The 23297-nt window shown below is 38.9% G+C and overlaps 1 protein-coding gene across 22 annotated transcripts in view; it reads right to left on the bottom strand.

The window, feature by feature from the left end:
* Dnm1l (dynamin 1-like) overlaps nt 1–19627 on the bottom strand; it is a 51615-nt gene extending 31988 nt beyond the window's left edge. For 8 of the 22 annotated variants that reach the window (XM_039087888.2, XM_039087890.2, XM_039087894.2 and 5 more), the window contains exons 1-2: nt 18016–19627; nt 2447–2612 (exon numbers count right to left, since the gene is read on the bottom strand). In XM_039087888.2, the coding sequence (XP_038943816.1) occupies nt 2447–2612; nt 18016–18117 (268 nt within the window). In that variant the 5' untranslated portion in view covers nt 18118–19627. Of the gene's footprint in view, nt 1–2446; nt 2613–17752; nt 17894–18015 lie in introns of those variants that run through there. The other 14 variants (XM_039087889.2, XM_039087892.2, XM_039087896.2 and 11 more) reach the window with 5 other exon arrangements.
* Nucleotides 19628–23297: the final 3670 nt, after the last annotated feature.

The following is a 23297-nucleotide window of genomic DNA, read 5'->3' as shown; positions in this document are numbered from 1 at the left end:
TACTCTTGGTACCTCAGGCCCACAGAAGCAGTGGGACAGTTGTTCTTAATTCCAAAGCGGAGTTCCTGCAAAGGCCACTGGACCCCCTCATGGATCTAAACTAATAGAGAGTAAGTAAGTGAAAGTAGAACTGGAGGGAAATAAAGAGAACCAAATACAAAGGTCTGGCTTGTTGTTAATCTTTAATGGTTTCTATTAGGTGTGCTTGCTTCAAAGTTATTTCCTTTCACTGCTCATGTGTTTTAAATCTAAACTGAATGTTAATCTGTTTTATTAGTTCTTCATTTCCACAACGTCAGAATGATTCGATATAAACTGCTTATGTAGAGAAGCAAGTGGCTTTGATGAGAAGGTAAGGATTGCCAGCAAGGCGGCTCAAGAGGTAAGGCCTGCTGCCTAGACTGACTTCCCAAGTTCCAGCCCCAGGACCCACATGGTCAGTTGTGCTCTGACTAGAGCGTAGTTACCATAGCACACACATACCATATCCACACACATATCCTTACATAAAATATATTAAAAAAAAAAACCTTTAGAAAAAGGAAGCAAAGAATTATGGAGGAATAAGGATGAAATTTAACACTCAAATTTGCATCTATTTTGTACTCAAAAGTAGCCATCACTGTGAGTGGGAGCATAATAGATATTTTTCTTTATATGCAAAGACAGATGTATGTATGCATGCACACATGTATGTAAACACACACATAATAGCAGGACCTAGGCTCAGAAATAATATATGTGCTGATAAAAATGCGCAGCTTTACTGACCTGCTCCCATATCAACAAAACACGCTGGGCATATAATCAAGGTGATCAAGGAACCAACATGTTTACACTCTTTCTTAACAAGCAACAAATTATTTAAGGAAACATCACATTTGCAAAGACTCTGATAGAGATACTGTCCTTTCAAAAATGGCTGAGGAAAAAAAAGATCTAAAGCCCTAAGTTTCTCAAAGTCTTGGTTTAAGGTATTAGGTAATGTGTTTGATGTAACTGGTGAGAACAAAATTCTGAAATTTTTATTCTAGATATTTGAGGCTAAGCAACAGATCAGCTAAGAATGATTAAATTTAAGGTTCAAACTTTCATAAGCCAGTAAGGGCTGTGTAGTTGACTTTATCACAAAATAAAATAAATAAAACAAAAATAACGTCAATAATAAATGTTAAAATATAAATAGCTAGCATATGGAGAAGAGGCCTAGTAACTAAAGGTTTCCTACTTGATCATCTATTATAAAATATTACTAATATCTACAAGCTCATTAACTTTCTTCAGTTATTTTGGAGTCCCTGTTTTAAAGTCATGGTAGATGCTCATGACAAGTTTCTCCGCCTACTTTTAAATAAAATCAGCATCACCACCAATATCTTCTATGATGAGCAGGGAAAAAACCCAAATGTAATACTATCACCCCACCTCAGGTCAGAAGATAAACAAAACTGCACTGAGAACAAATCCCTGCAGGTAAGGACAGCTATCGCGATCACTTACAGACACGCTCTGAAAGTCAGTAGTTTTAGAGAATGTTAGGAGACAGAGTCTAAGTCAGACATTGAACTGAACAGAATACTGGATGGATTATTCTCAGACACTGCAAAACTCACTAATATGATTAATACAGGATGTAAAGATGTATCATAAGCAATTTAAAGTTTATTAATACAGAATATATCTTAAAGTATTTTTAGTTTTTAAAGATTCAGCTACGTAAAACCATAAATATATTCATACTCTGGTCTCATTTTTCATATTATCTATTAAAAAAACCCCTTAGTTTAGGTATTATAAACAGAACATTACAAAAGGGAGGACCTTTAAAAGTACAAATAGTATATGATAGAGAAGTGTAAGAAGAATAAAATTAGGTATAATACTTTTAAAATTAAATCTCTTCCTATAACATTGGTAGCATCTGTTTGTAACTAGGTAATTAGGAGGTAGAGGAAGGACCATCTCAAGTTTGAAGTCATTCTCAGCTATATGGTAGTTCTGAAGCCCATTCAGACTACATTATCTCACAAAACCAAGAGATCTTTCTGTAAGTAAGAGCTCTTCTCTTGGACTAAAGCAATATGTAATTGAAATTAGTGAGCACAGGATACCAGGAGAGGGCAAGTACAATAAGAAGCTTCAACTTTATTCTGCATTTCAAATCAATAAAAATTATTTTGTGTCTTGGTTTTTGTCGAGACACGGTTTCTCTGTGTAGCCTTAGCTGTTCTAGAACTTACTCTATAGACCAGCCTGGCCTTAAACTCGGGGATCCACCTGTCTCTGCTTCCCAAGTGTTCATATTAAATACTGACACCACTCCTAAAGATTTCTGATTTTGCTATAGCTACTATCTTCCAATTCACTAATCAACTTTTACTTTGAAATCCCTATCTTGAAATTAGAAAAAAAAGAGGGAGGAGTAGCATTTAAAAATAATTCTTACTCCAGCTCTGAAATTTACCATTTTCTTCTCCTGTTGTTTTTCTTTTATCTTCTGGTGAAACGTGGACCAGCTGCAGAATAAGAGGTCTCCGGGTGACCACACCAGTCCCTCTGGGAAGAAGGTCCCTCCCCACTAGGCTTTCCAGCACTGAGCTCTTTCCACTGCTCTGAAAAGAGATCATACGAGAGCAAAAGAAATGACTTCTCTAAACAGACAACACTAACAAAGCAGCATACAAATAAGCTAAACAATTCAATCAGAGAAAAGCCCACACTTGTAAGTAAAATACAGAAAGCAGTCTCCTTCCCCACATTGTCTTACGTTGATACTCTCCAGTCTTAAAACCTGTGTCATATAGGTACATAGTTATTTCTTTTTTTTTTAAGATTTATTTATTTATTTTATGTATATGAGTACACTGTCACTGTCTTTAGACACACCAGAAGAGGGCATCAGATCCCATTACAGATGGTTGTGAGTCATCATGTGGTTGCTGGGAATTGACTCAGGACCCCTGCAAGAGCAGTCAGCACTCTTAACCACTGAGCCATCTGTCCAGCCCAGTTATTTCACTTAAATGGGGCATTACTAACTTTATTTTTAATGTAGTCAACAGGAATCACATTCTTTAATAATATATCTCCTGATTAGTTTTTGTCAACTTGCCAGAGTTGTCTGGTAAGAGGAACCTTTAAGGAGAAAATACTTTAATCTGATTGCCGGTAGGCAAGTCTATTGGCCATTTTCTAGATTAACTATTTATGGGGAGGGCCAAGCTCAGCGAGCTTGTTTAAGAAAGCAGGCCAAGGGGTTGGGGATTTAGCTCAGTGGTAGAGCGCTTGCCTAGGAAGCGCAAGGCCCTGGGTTCGGTCCCCAGCTCCAGAAAAAAAGAAATAAAAAAAAAAAAAAAAAGAAAGCAGGCCAAGTGGCACAGCCATATCCACCAAAAACGACCAAGTCATGAAGCCAGCACAGTTGTGACAGCCCAGCAGCACTGAGCTGAATGCTGCCATCGCTGTCACTCTGTCTCTCACTTCGGGTTCTGGTCTCTGGCTGCTGCATTCCTAGGGACTTTCTGCATTATCGTTCATTTTATGTATTTTCCCAAGAAAGTTATGTCTGAGTCTTTCTAGGAAAGTCCTAAACTTACTATCCCTTCTGCTTTTAGGGAAATAACTTCATCTGGCCCTATTTGGAAGTCTTCCTTATGCCCCAGAGATCATGATAAGTACAAAAATGCTTGAAATTTCTTTGAGGCTATAACTCTAAAAATCTTGGGATATCCACCCTCAAGAAAACCCAAACAGTGTAAGTGGGGTAGGATAAACAGAGACAACTGACAAAACCTGGCTGGCTGGAGGATACGTTACAGATTCAAGGCCTTCTTTTATAATATGCTTAGAGCACTCTGAAAATGTAGTTTAAAGTCAGGGGATCATACAGGGTATAGCCCTGGAGGAGCGGAACTCAGTAACTAAGATGGGTTGACTGAAATAACTTCCTACTTTACAGTGTAGATGTAAAATAATGTAGAAAAGGAGTTAGGTGTTAATGTTTGTTACTCCTAAAAAGCAGATAGTTTCTGCTTGCCTGGAGTGCTTTCAAACTGCAAACACTGCCAGCCTAAAAGCAGGCTGTCATACAATAACTGTGCTTCTTTGGAGGAGAGAGCCTTTAGATTCTCTGAACTGGAGTTAAAGGGCTGATAATAATAAAATCTGTTCTGTTTGTACTTTCTAATTGTGACTGAACCCAGATATGTAATGAAAAATCAGACATATGTCCAGAGACAAAATGATATAATCCATACTTCTTGGATAATCATGAGTCTGTCTGTGCTCTGTGTAATCTGTATAAATAAAGAAGCAACCTGAATGCTAGTCAGTCAGAACGTCAAGTTAATCAGGCCGATTAACTCCTCCCTCACCAACTCCTTATCTCCTCTCAGCAATCTGTCAACTGTTGGGGCTGTCCCCCCAAACCCCCAGACATCCCCCACCTCCCTAACTTTTGGCAGTTGAGCAAGCTCCAAGGAGCAAGCCAGAAAGCACTGAGTGTCACTCCATCATTTCTGCTTCAATTTCGTGCTCTAGGTTCCTGCACTGACTTCCTTAAGTGATAGGGTGTGACCTGAGTTATAAGATTAAAATAAGCCATTTTGACCTAAGTTGCTTTTGGTCATTGTGTTTTCACAACAATAGAAGACAATATAAAACAGCATCCATATGTGCATCAAAACAATATTCTGTGTAAGACTTAACATCAGTACAGAGAGACTTAAACTTTTGCTATTTATCTTAGTTACAGTTTCCCTTGCTACGATACAACACCCACTGTGACCAAAATCAACTTGAAAAGAGCTTACTTCATCTTAAAGTGAGAAGTCCACCATTCTGGGATGTCAGGGCAGGAACTCAGATGCAGAACTAAAGCAGAAGCCATGAAGGCTTGCCAAGATCCTGGTCTGCTCCCTATGCCCTGTTTAGCTTCCGTTCTTAAAAAAACAAGACCACCATCCCCGAGTGGGCACAACCCACAGTGAGCTGGGCCCACTCACATCAATCGTCAAGAAAATGCACTACAGACTTGTCCACAGATGCTAGCGAGGTCACATTGCCAACTGAGGTTCTGTCTTCCCAAATGACTCCAGTTTGTGTCAAGTTGACATTAAATTCACCAGCACCATGATCAAAAGCAACTTGGGAAGGAAAGGTTTTATTGTTATTTTAAAGATGTATTTTAATTATAACTGTTCTCCCTCCAACATACCCTTCCCTCTTACTCTCTTTCAAATTTATGGTCTGTATTTTCATCAATTGTTATTGCATGTATGTACACACACACACACACACACACACACACACACACACACACACACACACACACACCGTTAACTCCCTGTGTGTATGTTTTCAAGGCTGAATGTTTTTCTCTGGGGAGGGCTGCCCCTTCTGCTTCTGCTTCTAGATTTACTTAGTAGCCAGCCTGTAGTTCTTTCTGTAGGACTAGGATCGCATGGGCTCTCCCCCATCCAAGTTAGCATGTTCACTGATGTCCTCCTTGTTCAGCTCCCACATCTGGTGGTCATGTTGGTGAGACTTTATGGATAGTTTCCGACATAACTAGGAGACACATCTCACAGAAGTCCCTAATCCTGTCTCTTACAATCTTTCTGGTCCTACTCCCAAGACCGTCGGTGTGGGAGTGTTTCTAGCTGTATCAATTGGGAATTGGCACTCCTATTTCTCCATGTCCACTCTCAAATCACTCGTATCACATTATTCCCTTTACCATCCTCCACCTTCTTCTGTATCTGCCTCTTTCCCACTCCCACTGCCTTATGGCTTTATCAGACATCCTTATGGCTACTGTACCCTGATATCGCCTTCTCTATTGATCTCCACCATCACCCTCCCCCCTACTGCAACAATGTTCCTGTTTTACTTTCCTACTTTCTGTAGTAACTATAGGTCACACTATTCATATCTGAAGATTTAGAGCTAGCCTTTGAAGAGAGAGAGAATATGTGTGGCATTTGTCTTTCTGGGGTTACTTCACTCAAAGAAAAACTGTCACTGTGTATGTACCATGTTCCATTACCCGTTCCTCCTCAGTTGTACAATAGTCAGACAGTTTCCATTCTCGCTATTGTGACCAGACAAGCCATGAACATGGCTGAGGAAATGTCTGTGGACACAGGCCCACAAGTGGGATAAGTGGGTCATATGGTAGGTTTATTTGTAAATTTTGGGACCTCATTTCCACAGTGGCTACACCAGTTCACAGTCCTACCTACAGTGAATGAGGGTCCCTACAGCCTTACATCCCCTTCAGTATTTGTTTGGATCATTGCTATCCTGACTGGGGTAAGCTGAAATCTCAAAGTTGTTTTGATTTTCATTCCTCTATTTACTAGGGACAATGAACGATTTCTGAGCTATTTCTTAGCTATTTTTTCCCTTCTTTGGAGAACTCTTTATTCAGGCTCCAGGCCTCTTTTTTAAATGGGCAATTTGGTTTTTGTTGTTGTTTTGACTTTTTTTAAAAAAGTTCTTTATACATTCTAGATACTAATCTTCTATCAGATGTACACCTAGCTAAGATTCTATTCCATTCTGTGCGCTTTCTCTTTACCCACTTCACTGTTTCTTTAGCTGTGCAGAAGCATTTTAGTTTCACGAAGTCACACTTGTTAACTGTTGGCCTTAGTTCTTGCACAAGTGGAGTCCTATCCAGGATGCTTTCCTATATCTACTTATTTTATGTAGGAATATAAGAAACTGCCTATTTTTTCTTCTAGCAGTTTCAGTTTTCAGGCTTAGTGATTCATTTGGAGTTTTTTTTTTTTTAATTTTTTTTTCTTTTTTCTTTTTTTCGGAGTTGGGGACCGAACCATTTGGAGTTATTTTTTGTGCAAGGAGATAGATACGGGTCTAATTTCATTCTTCTGCATGTGGACAACCAGTTTTCCCAGTACCATAGTTTCAAAATGTTTTCATTTTTCTGTAATATATTGTTGGCATCTCTGTCAAATATTACGCAGCTGAAGTTATGAAGTTATGTTATAAAGTTAAGTTATAAAGCTATGCCTGCCATTTTGTTCCATTGGTGTACATGTCCTACACTGTTTTTACTTCTATGGCTCTGTAATACAACTTAAAACCTGGAATGGTAAAATCTCTCTAACATTGTTGGGGGTTGTTTTTGTTTGGATTTTTAATTTGGTTGCTCAAAATTGTTTTAGCTGTCTTGGGTCTTTGGTGGTTCCTATGAATATTTCTGCTAATAATGGGATGAGGCTTTTGATTGAGATCACAGTGAATCTGTAGGTAGCTTCTGGTAGAATGGTTATTTTTACAATGTTAATTCTGCCTTCCCATCTTCTAGTATCTTTATTCGTGTCTTCAGTGGCTTAAAAGTTTTCATTGTAGGGTTCCTTTACTTCCTTGTTTGGGTTTACCCCTAGATATTTTATTTTCTTTGAGGATACTATATTCATGATCTCCTTCTTAGTATGTTTGTTATTAGTGTACTGATAGAAAAGCTATGAAGGTTGATTGTGTACACTGCCATGTTGCTGAGAGTTTTCTGGTACAATTTTTGGGATCTCTAATTTATAGTATGTATCATTTGCAAATATAGGTAGTTTGACTTCTTTCCCTATTTGTATCCATTTAATTTCCTTCTCTTGCCTTATTGCTTACCTAGTATTTTGGGGATAGTACTGAAAAGGAGTGGACACAGTAGCCATCCCTGTGTTGTTCCTGACACTGTAGAATTGCCTCAAGCTTTTCTTCATTGAGGAAAATATTGGTTATAGTTTTTTCATATATAGCTTTTATTGTATTCTCTAGCCTTATATTCTCTAATAGTTATCATGAAGGCATATTGGATTTTATCAATCTTTGGAAAATGATTGTGTGCTTTTTGTCTTTTAGTCCATTTATGTGACATTATTTTAGCTTGCAAGTGCTGTACTATTTCTGTATTTCAGAGATAAAGCCAACTTGGTCACTGTTTTAGTTATAGTTTTACTGCTGTGAACAGACACCTTGACCAAGGCAGCTCTTATAAGGACAACATTTAATTGGGGCTGGCTTACAGGTTCAGAAGTTCAATGTATTATCATTAAGGCAGGAGCATGGTAACATCCAGGGAGACACGGTGCAGGAGGACCTGAGAGTTCTACATCTTCATCTGCAGGCTGCTAGCGAAAGACTGGCTTCCCAGGCAGCTAGGGTGAGGGTCTTAAAGTCCACACTCACAAGGCCACACCTCCCAATAGTGCCACTCCCTGGGCCAAGCATATACAAACCATCAGTCATGGTCTACACTCTTTATGATCTATCTCTACATCCTGTTTGCAATTATTTTATTATGTATTTTTACTTTATGTTCCTTAGGAATATTGGTCTACACTTTTCTTACTGTTGAATCTTTATGTGGTTGGGTAGTAGAGTGATGCAAGCTTTGTAGAAGAAATCCAGGGATGCTCCTTATGTCCATTGTTTTAAACAGTTTAAAAAATAAACTATTGGGCTGGAGAGATGGTTCAGTGGTTAAGAGCACTGACTGCTCTTCCAGAGGTCCTGAGTTCAAATCCTAGCAACCACATGGTGACTCACAACCATCTGTAAATGAGATCTGATGCCCTCTTCTGGTGTGTCTGAAGACAGCTACAGTGTACTTATAGATAATGAATAAATAAATCTTTTTTTAAAAAGAAATAAACTCTAAGATGGAGACAATATTTGACAGTCTGGTAGAATTCTACTGTGAATTCATTTGGCCCTGGCCTTTCCCCCTCCCCTATTCCAAAATTAATTAATTAACTAATTAATTAATTAAAATAAAATAAAACAGGTGGCTTATGCCTTTAATCCCAGTACTCAGGAGGCAGAGGCATGCAAATCTTTGAGAGTTTGAGGCCAGCCTGGTCTACAGAGTGAGTTCCAGGACAGTCAAAGCTGTATAGAGAAACGCTGTCGGGAGATGGAGGGTGGGGGGCTGTCTGGGAAGCTTAATATTTCAATCTCTTCATTTGTTTCAGGTTGTTGACACCTTCTTGGTTTAATTTGGGTGATTTCAATAAATCTAGATCACCCTTTCATTTAGGTTCTCCGCTTCATGGAGTATAGGTTTTTTTAAATATTTCCATACAATATTCTGAATGTCTTTGGTGTCTATTATGTTTCCCTGTTCTTTTCTGACTCTGTTAATTCCAGTTTGTTCTTGTTTTTTCCAACTTTTTTACTTGTATCTCTAAGCCATTTATCATGCTCTTTCTGACTTTTTAATGTAGGTGCTTAGAGCTGCACACTTCCCTAATAGGACTGCTTCCACTATGTCATAGGTTTTTGTTTTGTGCTGCTTTCATTTAGTTCCAGAAAATGAACTCTAAGCTTCTGTTCCAGCAAGGTGCCTGCCTGCCGCCAGACTTTTCTGCTATGACAGTGATGGATTCTGTAACTGAAAACCAGAATAAACGGTTCCTTCTGTAAGTTTTAATCATAGCAAAAGGAAAGGAAAATACAAAAGCTTAATAAAATGCCACTGCGGATAACACATACCAACACATCCTTTTAACTACTAACTTACAGCACATTAGTAAGCATGAAGGTGCAGTGTATGTGTAGTATACTGATCAGGCATATGTATAGTAGACTTCAGGCATATGCCTAGGATCAGAAGACTTTCTCCTGAGAACTATCTCCATAAAGCCAACATTAATACCTTCCTAAGGGCAATACCCCCAATGAACCTGCAAACTCCCACTACCTCTTTACGATTCAACCACTTCCAAACCACATTAGGGACCAAATTCAAACCATAACACTTCCTAAAGAAATATGACATGGAGGAAAATAGACATTTTCAATCAACCTTTCCCAAGTGCTCCACATGTTCAATATTGTTCCATGCAGTCATCATTTGTTGTTTTATACTGATAATCTAATGCTAGTTAGAATTATCCTTTCGTTTTTAGGAAACCTGTATGTACCTCCTAACCCCTCTATTCAGAATTTTAGTTTTTGTTTTAGTTTTATTTCATAAACTTGACTATAGTTTTTAAAAATTACATTAATTGAGGGAGGAGACAAGTAGCATAGGGTTAGTCCTTAACAGCTACATTCCTTGATGTGGCCAAATAATCTTTTCCTTGTGCTTCCTCTAGTGGCATGAAAGTGCACCCAACGGTCTTCTTGATAAACTTGAGTGCCTGCTTATTCTTGGAGATCTTGAGCAGCAACACAGGACAAAGACACACCTCTCTGACGGCTTCTCCCACAAAGGAGGTGTATTTGGTGTAGCTCTCAGGGCACTGGTTATGCTAGGCTTGCTGTTATCTCTGTCACCTTGTGGGACCTATTAAGGCCCATAGCCATGGATTTGATAAAACAATGGTGGCCTTGACAGGAAGGTTAGTCCAACACTTATATGCAGCAGTTGAGATGTGAAATTCTTAATTCCTACTAGGCATCATCTATTCATGATTAGTGTCATTTGTTATCTGCTATATAAGCTCTTTCCCAACTAAAGAGCTTACTTTCAAGTTTCTTTCTCGAATAAAGTCCATAACTTATGCTTTTGATCTTTTAGAAGAATTCCAAGTTACTTTCTGTCTAGTTAGGGTTTTACTGTGGTAAACTGACACTATGACCAACTATGTCTATAAAAGACAACATTTAATTGGGGCTGGTTTACAAGTTCAGAAGTTCAGTCCATTATCATCAAGGTGGGAATATGGCAGCATCTAGGCAGGCATGGTGCAGGAGGAGCTGAGAGTTCTACATCTTCATCTGAAGGCTGCTATTGGAAGACTGACTTCCAGGCAGTTATGATGAGGGTATTAAGCCCACATCCACAGGGACACACCTACTGCAACAAGGCCACAACTCTTAATACTGTCACTATTTATACTGCCACTGCTGTCACTTTCCTATTCCACAAGTTACATTTTCATAAATTTCAGCAACTACTGTTTTGAAAACATTTTGGTTTTTGCTTTTAAATGAGATATTTTACAGACACTACATTTTAAACTCTTTAAAATCTGATAATAAATTCATTATCACTTATTTGCTTTTGTGATCTTCGTGTGTGTGTGTGTGTGTGTGTGTGTGTGTGTGTGTGTGTGTGTCTATTGGTTTGAATGAAAATGACCTCCCCAGACTCATAGGGAGTGGCACTGTTGGAAGGTGTGGTCTTGTTAGAAGTGTGTCATATGGGATGGGCTTTTTGGTTTCAGAAGCCCAAACTAAGCCCAGTGGCACTCTCTCTTCCTGCTGCCTGCCTATTGGGATGAAGAACTCTTAGCTACTTACCTCTCCAGTACCATGACCACCTGCGTAATGACAGGCTTAATGGACTAAAGCTTTGAATTGAAAGCCAGCTTTAGTTAAATGTTTTCCTTTTGAAGATTTGCTGTGGTCATGGTGTCTCTTCATGGTAATGAAATGAAGTCCAATTGTTATATAACCCTCCTAAAATTTGAAATTGGAAGTACTATTATCTAGCACCTTAGAATGTGATTGACTGTATTTAGAGACAGGGCCTCTAAAAAGGGCAATTAAATAAATAAGATGATGGATGGAAGTCTTATAAAAGCAGCAAGCCATTCTGCTTATAGGTGTTTGTCAAACTAATACAGAGGACAAATTTCATCATGCACAATAGAAAGGAATTAAGAAAATCAACACAGATTTTGATCAAAATGCCATGAGAAAGTCAATCACATCTCAATGAAGAATTTAATTTAACCATATTGTATTCTTCTAAGTAGCATATTAAAAAAAATAAGAGGATTATCTTACTTTTATTATCATCAAAAAACTCACCATGGCCAAGGCTTATAAAGAAAGCATTTGGGAAAGATGGGCTCACAGTTCCAGAGGGTTAGAGACCCTATCCATGAGGAGCATAGCAGCAAGCAGACATGACACTGGAGCAGTAGTTGAGAGCTCACATCCTGAGACAACAACCATGAAGTATAGAGCCCATGCCCACTGGCACACCTTCTCCAACAAGGCCACAGCTCCTAATCTTTCCCAAACAGTTCCACTAAATGAGGTCCAAGCAATCAAATATAGGAGCCTATAGAGCCATTTTCATTTAAGCCACCACAGGTGTTAAGAGTTTTGTCTCAGAATAGGGAGTTAACACCTTAAAGTGAAAGGTTACTCTAATCAATGACACCAGAAAGCAAGCAGGCATTGCTATATTAATAATGTACAAAACAGACTTTAAACGAAATTAGTCAGAAGATGAAAGGCATTTCATTCTGATCAAGAGAACTACTACCCAAGGCTTGCAATGCTGGGCTGGAGAGATGGTTCAGTGGTTAAGAGCACTGACTGCTCTTCCAGAGGTCCTGTGTTCAAATCCCAGCAACCACATGATGGCTCACAACCATCTCTAATGAGATCTGATGCCCTCTTCTGGTGAGTCTGAAGACAGCTATAGTGTACCCACATATAATAAATAAGTAAATCTCGGAAAAAAAAAAAAAGACTCACAATGCTAAACACTTATGCACCAAACTTGGTGCATAGTTTGGTGCATACAGTCTCATAGAGCATACTACTGAAATTAAAGACAAGATTAAAATCAGCTCTCTGATAGTAAATGACTTCAACACTGCACTTCCTTTCTCCAAAAGCAGGTCATTTGGATAAAAACAAAAAAACAAAGGGCAAACAAAGCTACACCTAGAAACATAATAAAATGATATCACACATCACATGGACTTAACCGGTCTACAGACTTCCATTCAGATGCTGAAGTACAGTCTACTCAGCAGCCCATGGGAACTTTTCCAAAAGAGGAACTTTTCCAAAAGAGACTACATTCTGAGACAAAAAACAAATCTTAAGAAACTGAGAAAAGGGCTGGAGAGATGGCTCAGCCATTAAAAGCTAGGCTCACAATCAAATGTATAGGAAACTGAGAAAAACTGATGTACTTCTTGTATCCTATCTGACTGTATTAGTCTGGGTTAACAGAACTAATAATTTATATATATGTATGTGTATGGAATTTATTAGGTCAACAATGACTGTTAAGAAATGGAAAGGACAAGAACCCTATCGCTGTTAAATTCACAGGCCTGGATGACTCAGCAGTCGTATCCTCTGGCACTGAAGTCTTTGAAGGATTCCTGGAAAGCAGGTGGATCTTCAGTCTATACTGGAATTCTGAAGTATGTTCTAATACCAGCAAAAGAATGCCTCAATGACAGGATAAATGAACTTGCCAGCAAGAGTGAGAGCAAGCAGGCAAAAGGCAAAGTTTCTTTCTTCCATGCCCTTTCATGTGGGCTGGCCCATACTTAGGGTCTTCTTTAGCCTTAGTCTTCTTGTTTGAAATAATCTATTAAGAAAATCCCCCACGGGCATGCCTAACATCTGTGATCAAGTTGATTTCAGACGTAGGCAAGTTAACAGCCAATATTATCCTTAATAGAGACTATAGCACAATAAAAAATAAAAACAGGAAACATCTCTTAATAAGTACACAAACTCCTAGAGATTAAGCAACCCATTAATAAATGATGAATGGGTCAAAGAAGAACTTAAGGAAAAAGGGAAATTTGAAAACAAGTGCCCCCCAAACCTCTGGAAACATTAAATGCAGTCCAAATAGGGAAATTTATGCCTCTATTGATTGCATTAAAAGACCAGAAAGAGTGCAGACAAGGGACTTAATGATGAAACTCAAGAATTTGGAAAAAACATGAACAAACCAAGGCTAGTAGACAGAAAGTAATAATTAAAACCAAAGTAGAAATTAATGAAACAGAAACAAATAATACAACACAAAGAATGAACCTAAGAGTTGGTTCTATGAAAAGATAAATAACATCAACACTCTATTGTCCAACTAACCCAAACAGAGTCCCAAATCAACACAATCAGAGATGAGCAAAGAAACACTGTGATACCACAAAAGAAATCCAGAGTATTAGAAGGGGTTACCTTTAAAACCGGCATTCCTTTAATCTAGAAAACCTAAAAGAAATGGAAGGATTTCTAAATTGAGCCAAACCACCCAAATTAAACCGTCGTGAACAAATGAGACAAAGCGGTAAAACAAGCAAACAACAAAAACAAACAACAAAAGCCAAACACTAGTCTAGATGGATTCTACCAGACTTTTAAAGATCTAGAGCAAATCCTTCTTAAAGTATTAAAAACAAACAAATAAATGAAGAATGAAAAAAAGAGAAGCACTTCTAAATCAATAATAAAACCAGTATCACTCTAATAACAAAGAAAGAAAACTACAGGCCAATATTCCCAATAAACATCAATTCAGAAATCATGACTAAAATACCACCAAACCAAAGACAAGCATACAAAACAAAACCAAACAAGCCCCAAAACCCAAAACCCAAAAGCAAACAAAAAAACAGGAAACAAAGAAAACTGTCCAACAGGACCAACCTGGCTTTATCTAGGAGATACAGAGGTAGTTTAACACATTCCAGACAATAATTTAATAGATAAAATAATGAACCTAAAGATGAAAATCACATGATCATCTCAATAGATATAGAAAGGGCTTTGACAAAAATCCAACATGCCTTCATGATCAAAGTGCTAGAGAGAGACTGGAGGAAGGGAACATAGCATAATAAAGTCTATAGTAACAAACCCATAGCCAAAATTTATCCTAAATGGAGGGGGGGAATCAGAGGAATCATACTGAAATCAGTAATTATACAGTGCTGTCTACCATCCCCACTCCCTTTCAATATATTCCTTAAAATACCAGTAAGAACAATAAAGCAAGAGAAAGAAATTATCCCTATCTGCAGATGATACATAAAAGACAAAAATTACTCCAGATTTTTTAGCAAAGTGACAGGATATAGAATCAACTTAAAGAAATTAATCACCTGTCTATATGGTAACAATAAATACAATATGAAAGCATAAACACATTCCCATTCACAATAGCCTAGAAGAAAATATATCTAAGAAGTTATAACCAGGGAGGTAAAATAGATTTATACAGCAAAAGCTTTAAACTTTTAAAGAGACTGAAGACACTAAAAAATAGAAAAAATGTCCATTATACAAAAAAGTTTAGATTCTATGCAATCACAATCAAAATCCTATCTTGTTTTTCACATAAATAGAAAAAATTTCTAAAATCTATACAGAATCATACAATATCCTAGATAGCCAAAACGACTGCAAAATTTCTAGAGGGATTATCATTCTAGATTATAAGATATAGAGCCTGAGTAAGGTAATGACACAAAAAAGAGACATATAGACCAATGGGACAAAGAAAATACAGACATGAGGACACGTTCTAATATTTGACAAAGATGCCAAAAATATACAGTGAAGAAAAGATAACATCTTTAAGAAATAGTGCTGAGAAAACTGGAAGTCCACATGTAGAAAAACCAAAATGAGGACCATATCTATCTATCTATCTATCTATCTATCTATCTATCTATCTATCTATCTATCTATCTATCTATCACCTTGTATAAAAACTAGCTGCAAATGGATCAAAGACCTAAATGTAAAATCTGAAACACTAAAATTGCTAGAAGAAAAACATGGACAGTTCCCTACAGGATATAGGTAGAGAAAATGAGTTTCTAAATAGGACTCCATTTGTCTAAGAATTAAGACCAACAATTGACAAATGGGATCTCATAGAACAAAAAGCTTCCGCAGAACAATCAAATGAAGAGAAAACCCATAGTATGAGAGTCTTGCCAGCTATACAGTTGCAGAAGGCTTAATATTCAAGGGTCAAAAAAGACTCATTCAAATAATGGACGATAAATCTGGACAGTTCTCAAAAGAATAAGTCAAAATAGCTAAGAAATGTTTCTAGACTCTTCTTTGTTCTTGAATAAAAAAGAACTAAACTTCAGATAGTAAGAACTGAATGGAGATGAAATCTGTTGGGCTGAAGAAAACAACAAACCTATCCTTTGAAAATTTGTAACATTAACAAGCAGAAGTGCCATGAAAGTATCATCACTAGGCAGAGTTTCAAAGGCCTCCCTTCTTCCCTCCATTACCCCTCTACTGTGTGCAAGAAAGCCTGTCTTGATTTTAAACTCTTTACTCTAAAGATTTACTGTATCCCTGATTCTTTTACTGTATCACGGTTTAAATGCACTTTGAAATCTCTTATGAGTATATCTGCTCTAAAGCTAGGTCACAATTCTTGATTGTTATGAAAGAAAATTTAATTATGTCATCTTTTCTCATTTTATTTACAAAAACTAGTTTTTATTATAAAAGTCCCAGTGTTATAAAAACTCAGGGACTGAAGAGATACCTCAGCAGTTAAGAGAACTTGTTGCTCTCACAGAGGACCCAAGTTCAGTTCCCAGCATGCACATGGCAGTTCACAATGATTTGTATCACCAGTTCCAGAAGATCAGTTGCCCCTTCTGGCTTCCAAAGGAATTAAGAGGCATTTGGTACATATACATCCACACAGGCAAATATTCATAAAATAAAAATTAACTTAAAAACTAAATATCTCATTACCACGAACAATATGCATCACTGAAAATCTTTATAGAGACCTACTACAAGAGCTCAGGAACAAAATGTCAAAACAAAACAAAACAAAACAAAAAAAACAAATAGAACACTTGATAATTTGGTCTTCAGGCACTGCCAACATCAAATGTTAATGCTGGGTTATGCAGAAATGACTGTCGAACAAAATCTATGCTAACCCAGCAATTCCCCTCCCCCTCCAAATAATTCCTACTGATTTAAATATTTAAAGGTCAAAATAATAATAAACTACAGGAGGGTTTCAAGTATATGGATATCCTCTAATATTCTCCTATATCTATTCCTACTTATAATATTTATACACTCACTTCTGAGGTAAGATGTAGCCATACAACCCATGGAAAATGAGAAATCACTCATCACCTCAGAAGATACGAGTAGTAACAAATGCGCGCACCTAAAAGTATGTTTACAAAGGGGCTGCAGAGATGGGTCAGAGGTGAGGAGCAAAGGCTGCTCTTTTAGAGGACATGCATGGCTTATAGCAACCACATGGTGTCTCACAATCATCTGTAACTCCAGTTTCTGGGGATCAGACACTCTCTTCTGACCAGCCCCAGGAAAAACACTCACATCATAAAAATAAAAAAGTAAAAAAAATAATTCTGGGCATGGTGGTTTATCAGTCAAGGGAACTGAGGCAGGGGGAGTGCTATGAGTTTCAGGTAACTCAGGTAACATGGTGAATTCTTAGCCAGCTTGAAATACAGAGTAGGGCCTGTCTCACCCACCCCTCCACCCCCACAGGAGGCTAGCGAGGGCTTAGCGGTTAAGAGCTAAGAAGTCAATTCCCAGCAACCACATAGTGGGTCACAACCATCTGTAATGGGATCTGATGCCCTCTTCTGGTGTGTCTGGGAACAGCAACGGTCTACTCAGAAACATTAAAAAAAACAACCAACCAAAACCAAAAAACGTCCCTGTCTCCTAAAGTTCTGTTGCTCCTCTTCAGTTCAAAGCAGGCATTTTTTAAAAAATGAAACTCATATATCCCTGTCTTTCTAGATATTTATTTCTTCAATATTCTTTTCATACAAAATTTGAATTCATCTCTAATACCCACCTAAGGCCTGAGAACCTCATACCAAATTTGGGTCACAGTCACAAAACTACGAACACCCAAGTCATGGAGTAGTACAAGAAAAACCTGGTGCTCCTTCCTAACTTTAGATCTCCAACTACACACGGGATTTTCTTTTAATCTTATTTTTACGTTGTAATGTTCCGTGGGCCGCCGACTCACCACTAGCTTGCTGCCCTTCTGTCCACCGCAACTCCAGAGCCCGTCCGGACCTCAGCCGCCGGAAGGAAGCGACAGCCCACACGCCCGCCCGCACGTCCCCCGAGTGCCCTTGGGCTAAGCCGCGCCCGAGTGTAGGCTGCAGGGCCACTCAGCCCGGCTGAGTGTCGGGGACCAAAGCGGAGCGCCGGGCGGCCGGCCTCCTCTCGGCTGACACCTGCAGGCCTGCGACCGAGCCAGGCCTCGCGATCGCGGCCTCATCTTACCTGAGTTCCCACTACGACAATCTGAGGCAGCTGGATGATGTCGGCGCCCACGGTGTTGAAGACGTCTTGCAGCTTATTGATGACCGGGATCAGCGCCTCCATGACTCCGGAAACACTGGACCCCAACCCAGCAGACCACTGCAATGAATGGGGACGCAGCCCGCAGCCCGCTTGCTTCCTTTTCTCCTCCGCCCTCTCCTCGGGAGCACGCACCCATTGGGCTAGGCCGCCACCTCCCAGCCCGCTCCCGGCAGGCCACGCGCCACGCTGGAGGTGGGCGCGCAAAGGCTGTCGGGAGATGTAGTTCAGACTGAATGGAACGCGAAGGCCTATTCCAGAAGGTTTCGGGTATCCACCTGAACTGGTTGTAAACAGAAGCTGGGTCCGTGAATCTGAGTCTATTATAGTCAAAACGCTAGAGAACAGCTAGATGAATAATGATTCGGGAGTTAGGACACACTTATAAACCAACTATGGGAAACTTAGGCATGAGAATAACAAGATCTGCACTACATAGTGAAATCCTGTGTTTAAAAGAAAGGAATAGAGTCTATTGATTAACCAATATCATTTTCTTTTGATAAGCAATACGTTATGAAGAGCAATCAAGGAGACTTTAGGAAAATTTAAAGAATGTCTCAAGACATTTCCACTGCCCCAGCCTACCCTCCAAGAGAATTTATCTGGTCAAAGTTCCGAGAGTAAATGATGAGCCCTTACTCTTAAACTAGACATCCGTATCACACACACCAACCACAACTTAAGGTACAGTGCAGAAATGAAGGCAGAAAGAATTTAAGAAACTAAGAATTGGGGAAGCTGTCATCTACTTCTGAAGCTGCAATTGTAGCCATGAATACATAACGCTATATACCTGCACAAGATTGGACCCTCCAGCTATCTACCATAGAAACAGGAGGTGCCCATGAAGCTCCATCCTTTCTAAAGGAGCAGTAACTGTTCATGTTTGCTGGAGTTGGGAGTTAGCTTTTGCTATTGGTATAACCACAGGGTTCCAGAAAGGAAGGGGAAATATCAGACGGTAATGAGTGTATCAAAATAATCACAATATACTGGATTATGAGACTGTCAAGCATAAAGAAATCAGTAACTCAGAGCCACAAACTCCCCAGTGCGAGAGGAATGAAAAGTCAAGACGAACTTGCCGCTATCCATCCATGATAGCCGCGAGTACTCACAGCCATGAAGTTGTGAATTGTATAACTGAAAGGGTTACTATTCACCTGCTACATACGCCACACAAGACAGGCTTTACTGTTTGGCAGACAGAGGGTGGCTGATTGATAATTTTTGAAAAACACATAAATGAAAGAATCTGAAGATCCCGAAGAGGTTTTTGGACATCTTGGCAAATGTTATGACCTTCCCTTTTTTTTATTTTAAAAACAAAGATTTCAGAATCCAAAGTCAGCGTATACATAACCTCAGACTGAGAAGGCAGAACCGAGAGTCAGCTCTGTTAATCTCCACAGTAAGCTCCACGCTAACCAGAGCTACGTAAGGTTTATCTCCAAGAAAAGAAGTGGATGCTTTAATTCCAAGTTAATTTATAATATTAGATATCAATAAATAAAACATTATCCACATGACCTCACAGCTCTCCATTAAGATGGTGTTTTTTATTTTCTTTAAGAAAGACAGAAATTAGAGCAGTCCCTAATCTTTCCATCAAGGAAAATAGACAGAAGAGAGTAGGCTCATCTTAATGCTCAAGAAGATCAAAGTACCCTGGGCAAAAATGACGCATCTATACTTGACTTTCCTTTGCCTTGGCCTCTGTGTTAAGAGCTAAATTGGAAAAATTGGTATACACACATATTACCAAGGCCAACATGTCATAGATTGTGCGTGGTATATATTCCTAATTAAATTGTCTTTTCTCTGGTAATGGAACACATACAGCCTTATATATTATCATGTAGCTTTTTGAAAGAGAAAGGAGGATCCCACAAGCTGTACTTAGGAAAGTCTACCAGTACATTACTGCCAGGATTTCCCAGAGCAATCAGACACGAGATGAAAGCAACAGGAACACACACACACACACACACACACACACACACACACACACACACACACTAAAAGATAATCTGAAAGTAGACACAAGCCCCATTCCTAATTCAAGTTCAGGTACTATCTCTAAGTGATAACTGCTCACAAAAGAAAAAATTAGTTTTCTCCAATGGAGTCTCTTTTTCAGTGATGTTTTCTGAGCCTTAGTGAGGGGTGTGTGTGTATGAGTGTACGCACGCATGTATGCATATGTGTGTACATACGTGTGAGTGTGTATATGTGTATAAGGTGGTGGGGGTGGTAAAGCACCCCATTTAGAACTCAATGCTTAGGTTTTTATTCCCAACACTCTGGCCAATTTTAGCTTTTGCATTGGCTACTGACTGCTGTAAGTTTCTCTGGCCAATGTTAAAAGCAGTCCACATTTATGGGTGTCAACTTAAGTATGTAGAAGGAAATTTGACAAATTTAGTAAAACAACTATTGAAAGGAAAAAGTTTAAAATTTCCCCCTAGACAAAAGTAGAAGCCAAAAGCGGGCCCTGGAACTGCCTGCTCCAGAAACTAGCTGATCACAGAAAGAGTAATTGCACCAGCTGGTTCAGATAATAGCAGGATTAAACAATCACAAGAAGCAGGAGGTTCTTCCTTGTGATTCGGTATGGTTTTTCCTTTAAATACCCCTTTTCCCAACCATTTGTGGTTGAACTCCTCTACCCCTGCGTGGGATATGAGTCTCGACCCCAGTGCACTGGTTTCTGTCGTCCCTATCAATAAACCTTGTGTAATTGCATCAAGATCGGTCTCTTGTGAGTTCTTGGGGGGTCACGTCATCCCGAGACTTGAGTGAGGGTCTCCCCGCTCCGGGGGTCTTTCACTATGACTTCCTAGTAAAAATCTATGGCTTAGGAAGTCATAGTTGTTTTACTAAATTTGTCAAATTTCCTTCTACATACTTAAGTATAAGGCATAAAATTTCCTGCTATAGAATATTTAATCAGAAAGACATTAATTATGTCCTACTAGTTGTGAGATTATTGTATGACCTGGTACACCTTGCCTGGCAGTTTTGTAACATGCAGGGTTGAGGACTGGGTAAGATGCTTAATGTATTTTCTTGCCCAAAAGCCTATATAGGATCTCCAAGAAACATAAAAGCTGAACACCAGGGAATTTCCTGGACAGTTAAGGATTGTTTTTTTTTCTTGCAGTCAAAGTGTGCAGAGTTTCTGCCACAGCATCATGAGTAACCAAGGATAATGGCAACAGCCTGTGTTGTGGACACTTCTGGGGGATCCCCGACCAGTAATTTCTAGGAAGGCATCTAATGCTTATGCTGTGATTTTTAGTCAATAGCCCAAGTCATCTGGGAGTAGCACTGTCCTATTTGAGTTTCTGATTTTGAGAATTCTCTGAGTAGACCTAATTTTTAATTGAATTGTTTTCTTGATGTCTTAATTTTTAGCTCTTTATATATTTTAGATACTAGCCTGCCAGGAGGCCTTCCCTAGCCATTTGACAGGATAGCCTTAGAGGAGACAAAGAGTCAGAGAGGGAGGAGTGAGTTAGGCAGGGTGGTCGGGAGAACCTTGCAGCTCTGACTGACTAGCATTCAGGTCATTTCTTTATTTACAAAGGCTTCGTAGAACACAGACAGATGCATGATTATCTAAGAAGTACAGATTATATATAGTTTTATCTCCAGACATATGTTTGATTTTTCATTATAAGTTCAGTCACAATTAGAAAGTGTAAATAGACCAGATTTTTATTTCTATTATCGACCCTGTAACTCCAAGTTAAAGAATCTAATGAATGTCTCCTACAAATCAAACACATTATATGTCAACCTGTCTTTAGGTTGGCAGTTACTGGGGACAACATGCAATGACAGGGACTGCCAGCAGTAGACAGGGATGGAGACAACTCAGAAGCCCTGGGCAGCTCCTTGTAAAGTAGGGTAGCCTCTGGGACACTGAGAAGCAGGAGACACATCCCTCCAGGGGACCCACCATCTGAAATAAGAGGCTGCCTGCAGTAGGCCGGGATGGAGACATCTCAGTAGCCTGCAGCAGCTCTTTGTAAAAACTGGTTGTTCCCATTTTTCTTAACCTTGGCCCTGGACAACGGCTGTATAGAATTCATTTGTGTGTGACTGCCTCTCAGTTGGCCTTGGTATGCATAATTATTCTATTATATCTGACTTTTCTACTTTTTTCTCCTTCTGCTCTGGTGAATTCTGTGAAATTAGATGTTCTTTGAGGTTATGATTCTTAAACAATTGGAAATTGAGGCATAGGGGCACAGCACAGCACAGCCCTAATGGCCCAGGTACATGCTGTGTTCTCATCTTAGAAACAATATAATAAATGCACAATGGTAGTTCCAGATTAATGCTTGACTTGCAAAGAAACTTTAAAGAAATTATTAGAAAGTGAATTAGAGGGCTGGAGAGATGGCTCAGCTGTTAAGAGCACCCGACTGCTCTTCCAGAGGTCCTGAGTTCAATTCCCAGCAACCACATGGTGGCTCACAACCATCTGTAAAGAGATCTGATGCCCTCTTCTGGTGTATCTGAAGACAGCTACAGTGTACTTATACATAATAAATGAATAAATCTAAAAAAAAAAAAGAAAGAAAGAAAGTGAATTAGAGCCAACATTGGGACCCTAAGAAAGGAAAAAATTATTGAAGTTAGGAAATAAGTTTTATATAACATTTGAGAGTGTTTCCTGGATAAGGAAGTATAGAATATATAAAATTATATACTATAAAACCAAGTGAAAATACTAGGACTCTTATGAGAGTCATTGTGTCCAAGGAACAGAAAGCTAGCGGAACCACTGAGTTAAGGGTTAACTTGATTCTTTCTGGACACTGCCTGGCAGCTTTGCCTATGTCATTTATCATTCGAGCTTCACAGGAAAATGCAAGTAGCTGACCTCAGAGCTTTGAGCTCTGAAGTATAATAAGTTAAAAGTTAAAGTTTAAATAATGATAAGTTTACAATTCTTATTATTATTTTGGTCATAGGCCTGGGAGTAGGGGAAACTTGAAACTTTGGGGAACAATTGTCATTCTTAGTTCTTTGTGGGATGTGGTTATTCTTTTGAATTTGATTTGGCAATGATTATACAATGTCTTTTTTCTACCTGCTTTTGGATTATTAATAAAGGACTGGGGCAAGAGAAAGGCTACAGAACATGTGGAGAGTGAATGAGAGCGAGCATGAGGGAGAGAATGTGAGAG

This window comes from Rattus norvegicus, chromosome 11, assembly GCF_036323735.1.
Source record: "Rattus norvegicus strain BN/NHsdMcwi chromosome 11, GRCr8, whole genome shotgun sequence".
NCBI lineage: Eukaryota > Metazoa > Chordata > Mammalia > Rodentia > Muridae > Rattus > Rattus norvegicus.
The sequence above is the reverse complement of the archived record's forward strand: the minus strand, read 5'-3'. Positions and strand labels throughout refer to the sequence as shown.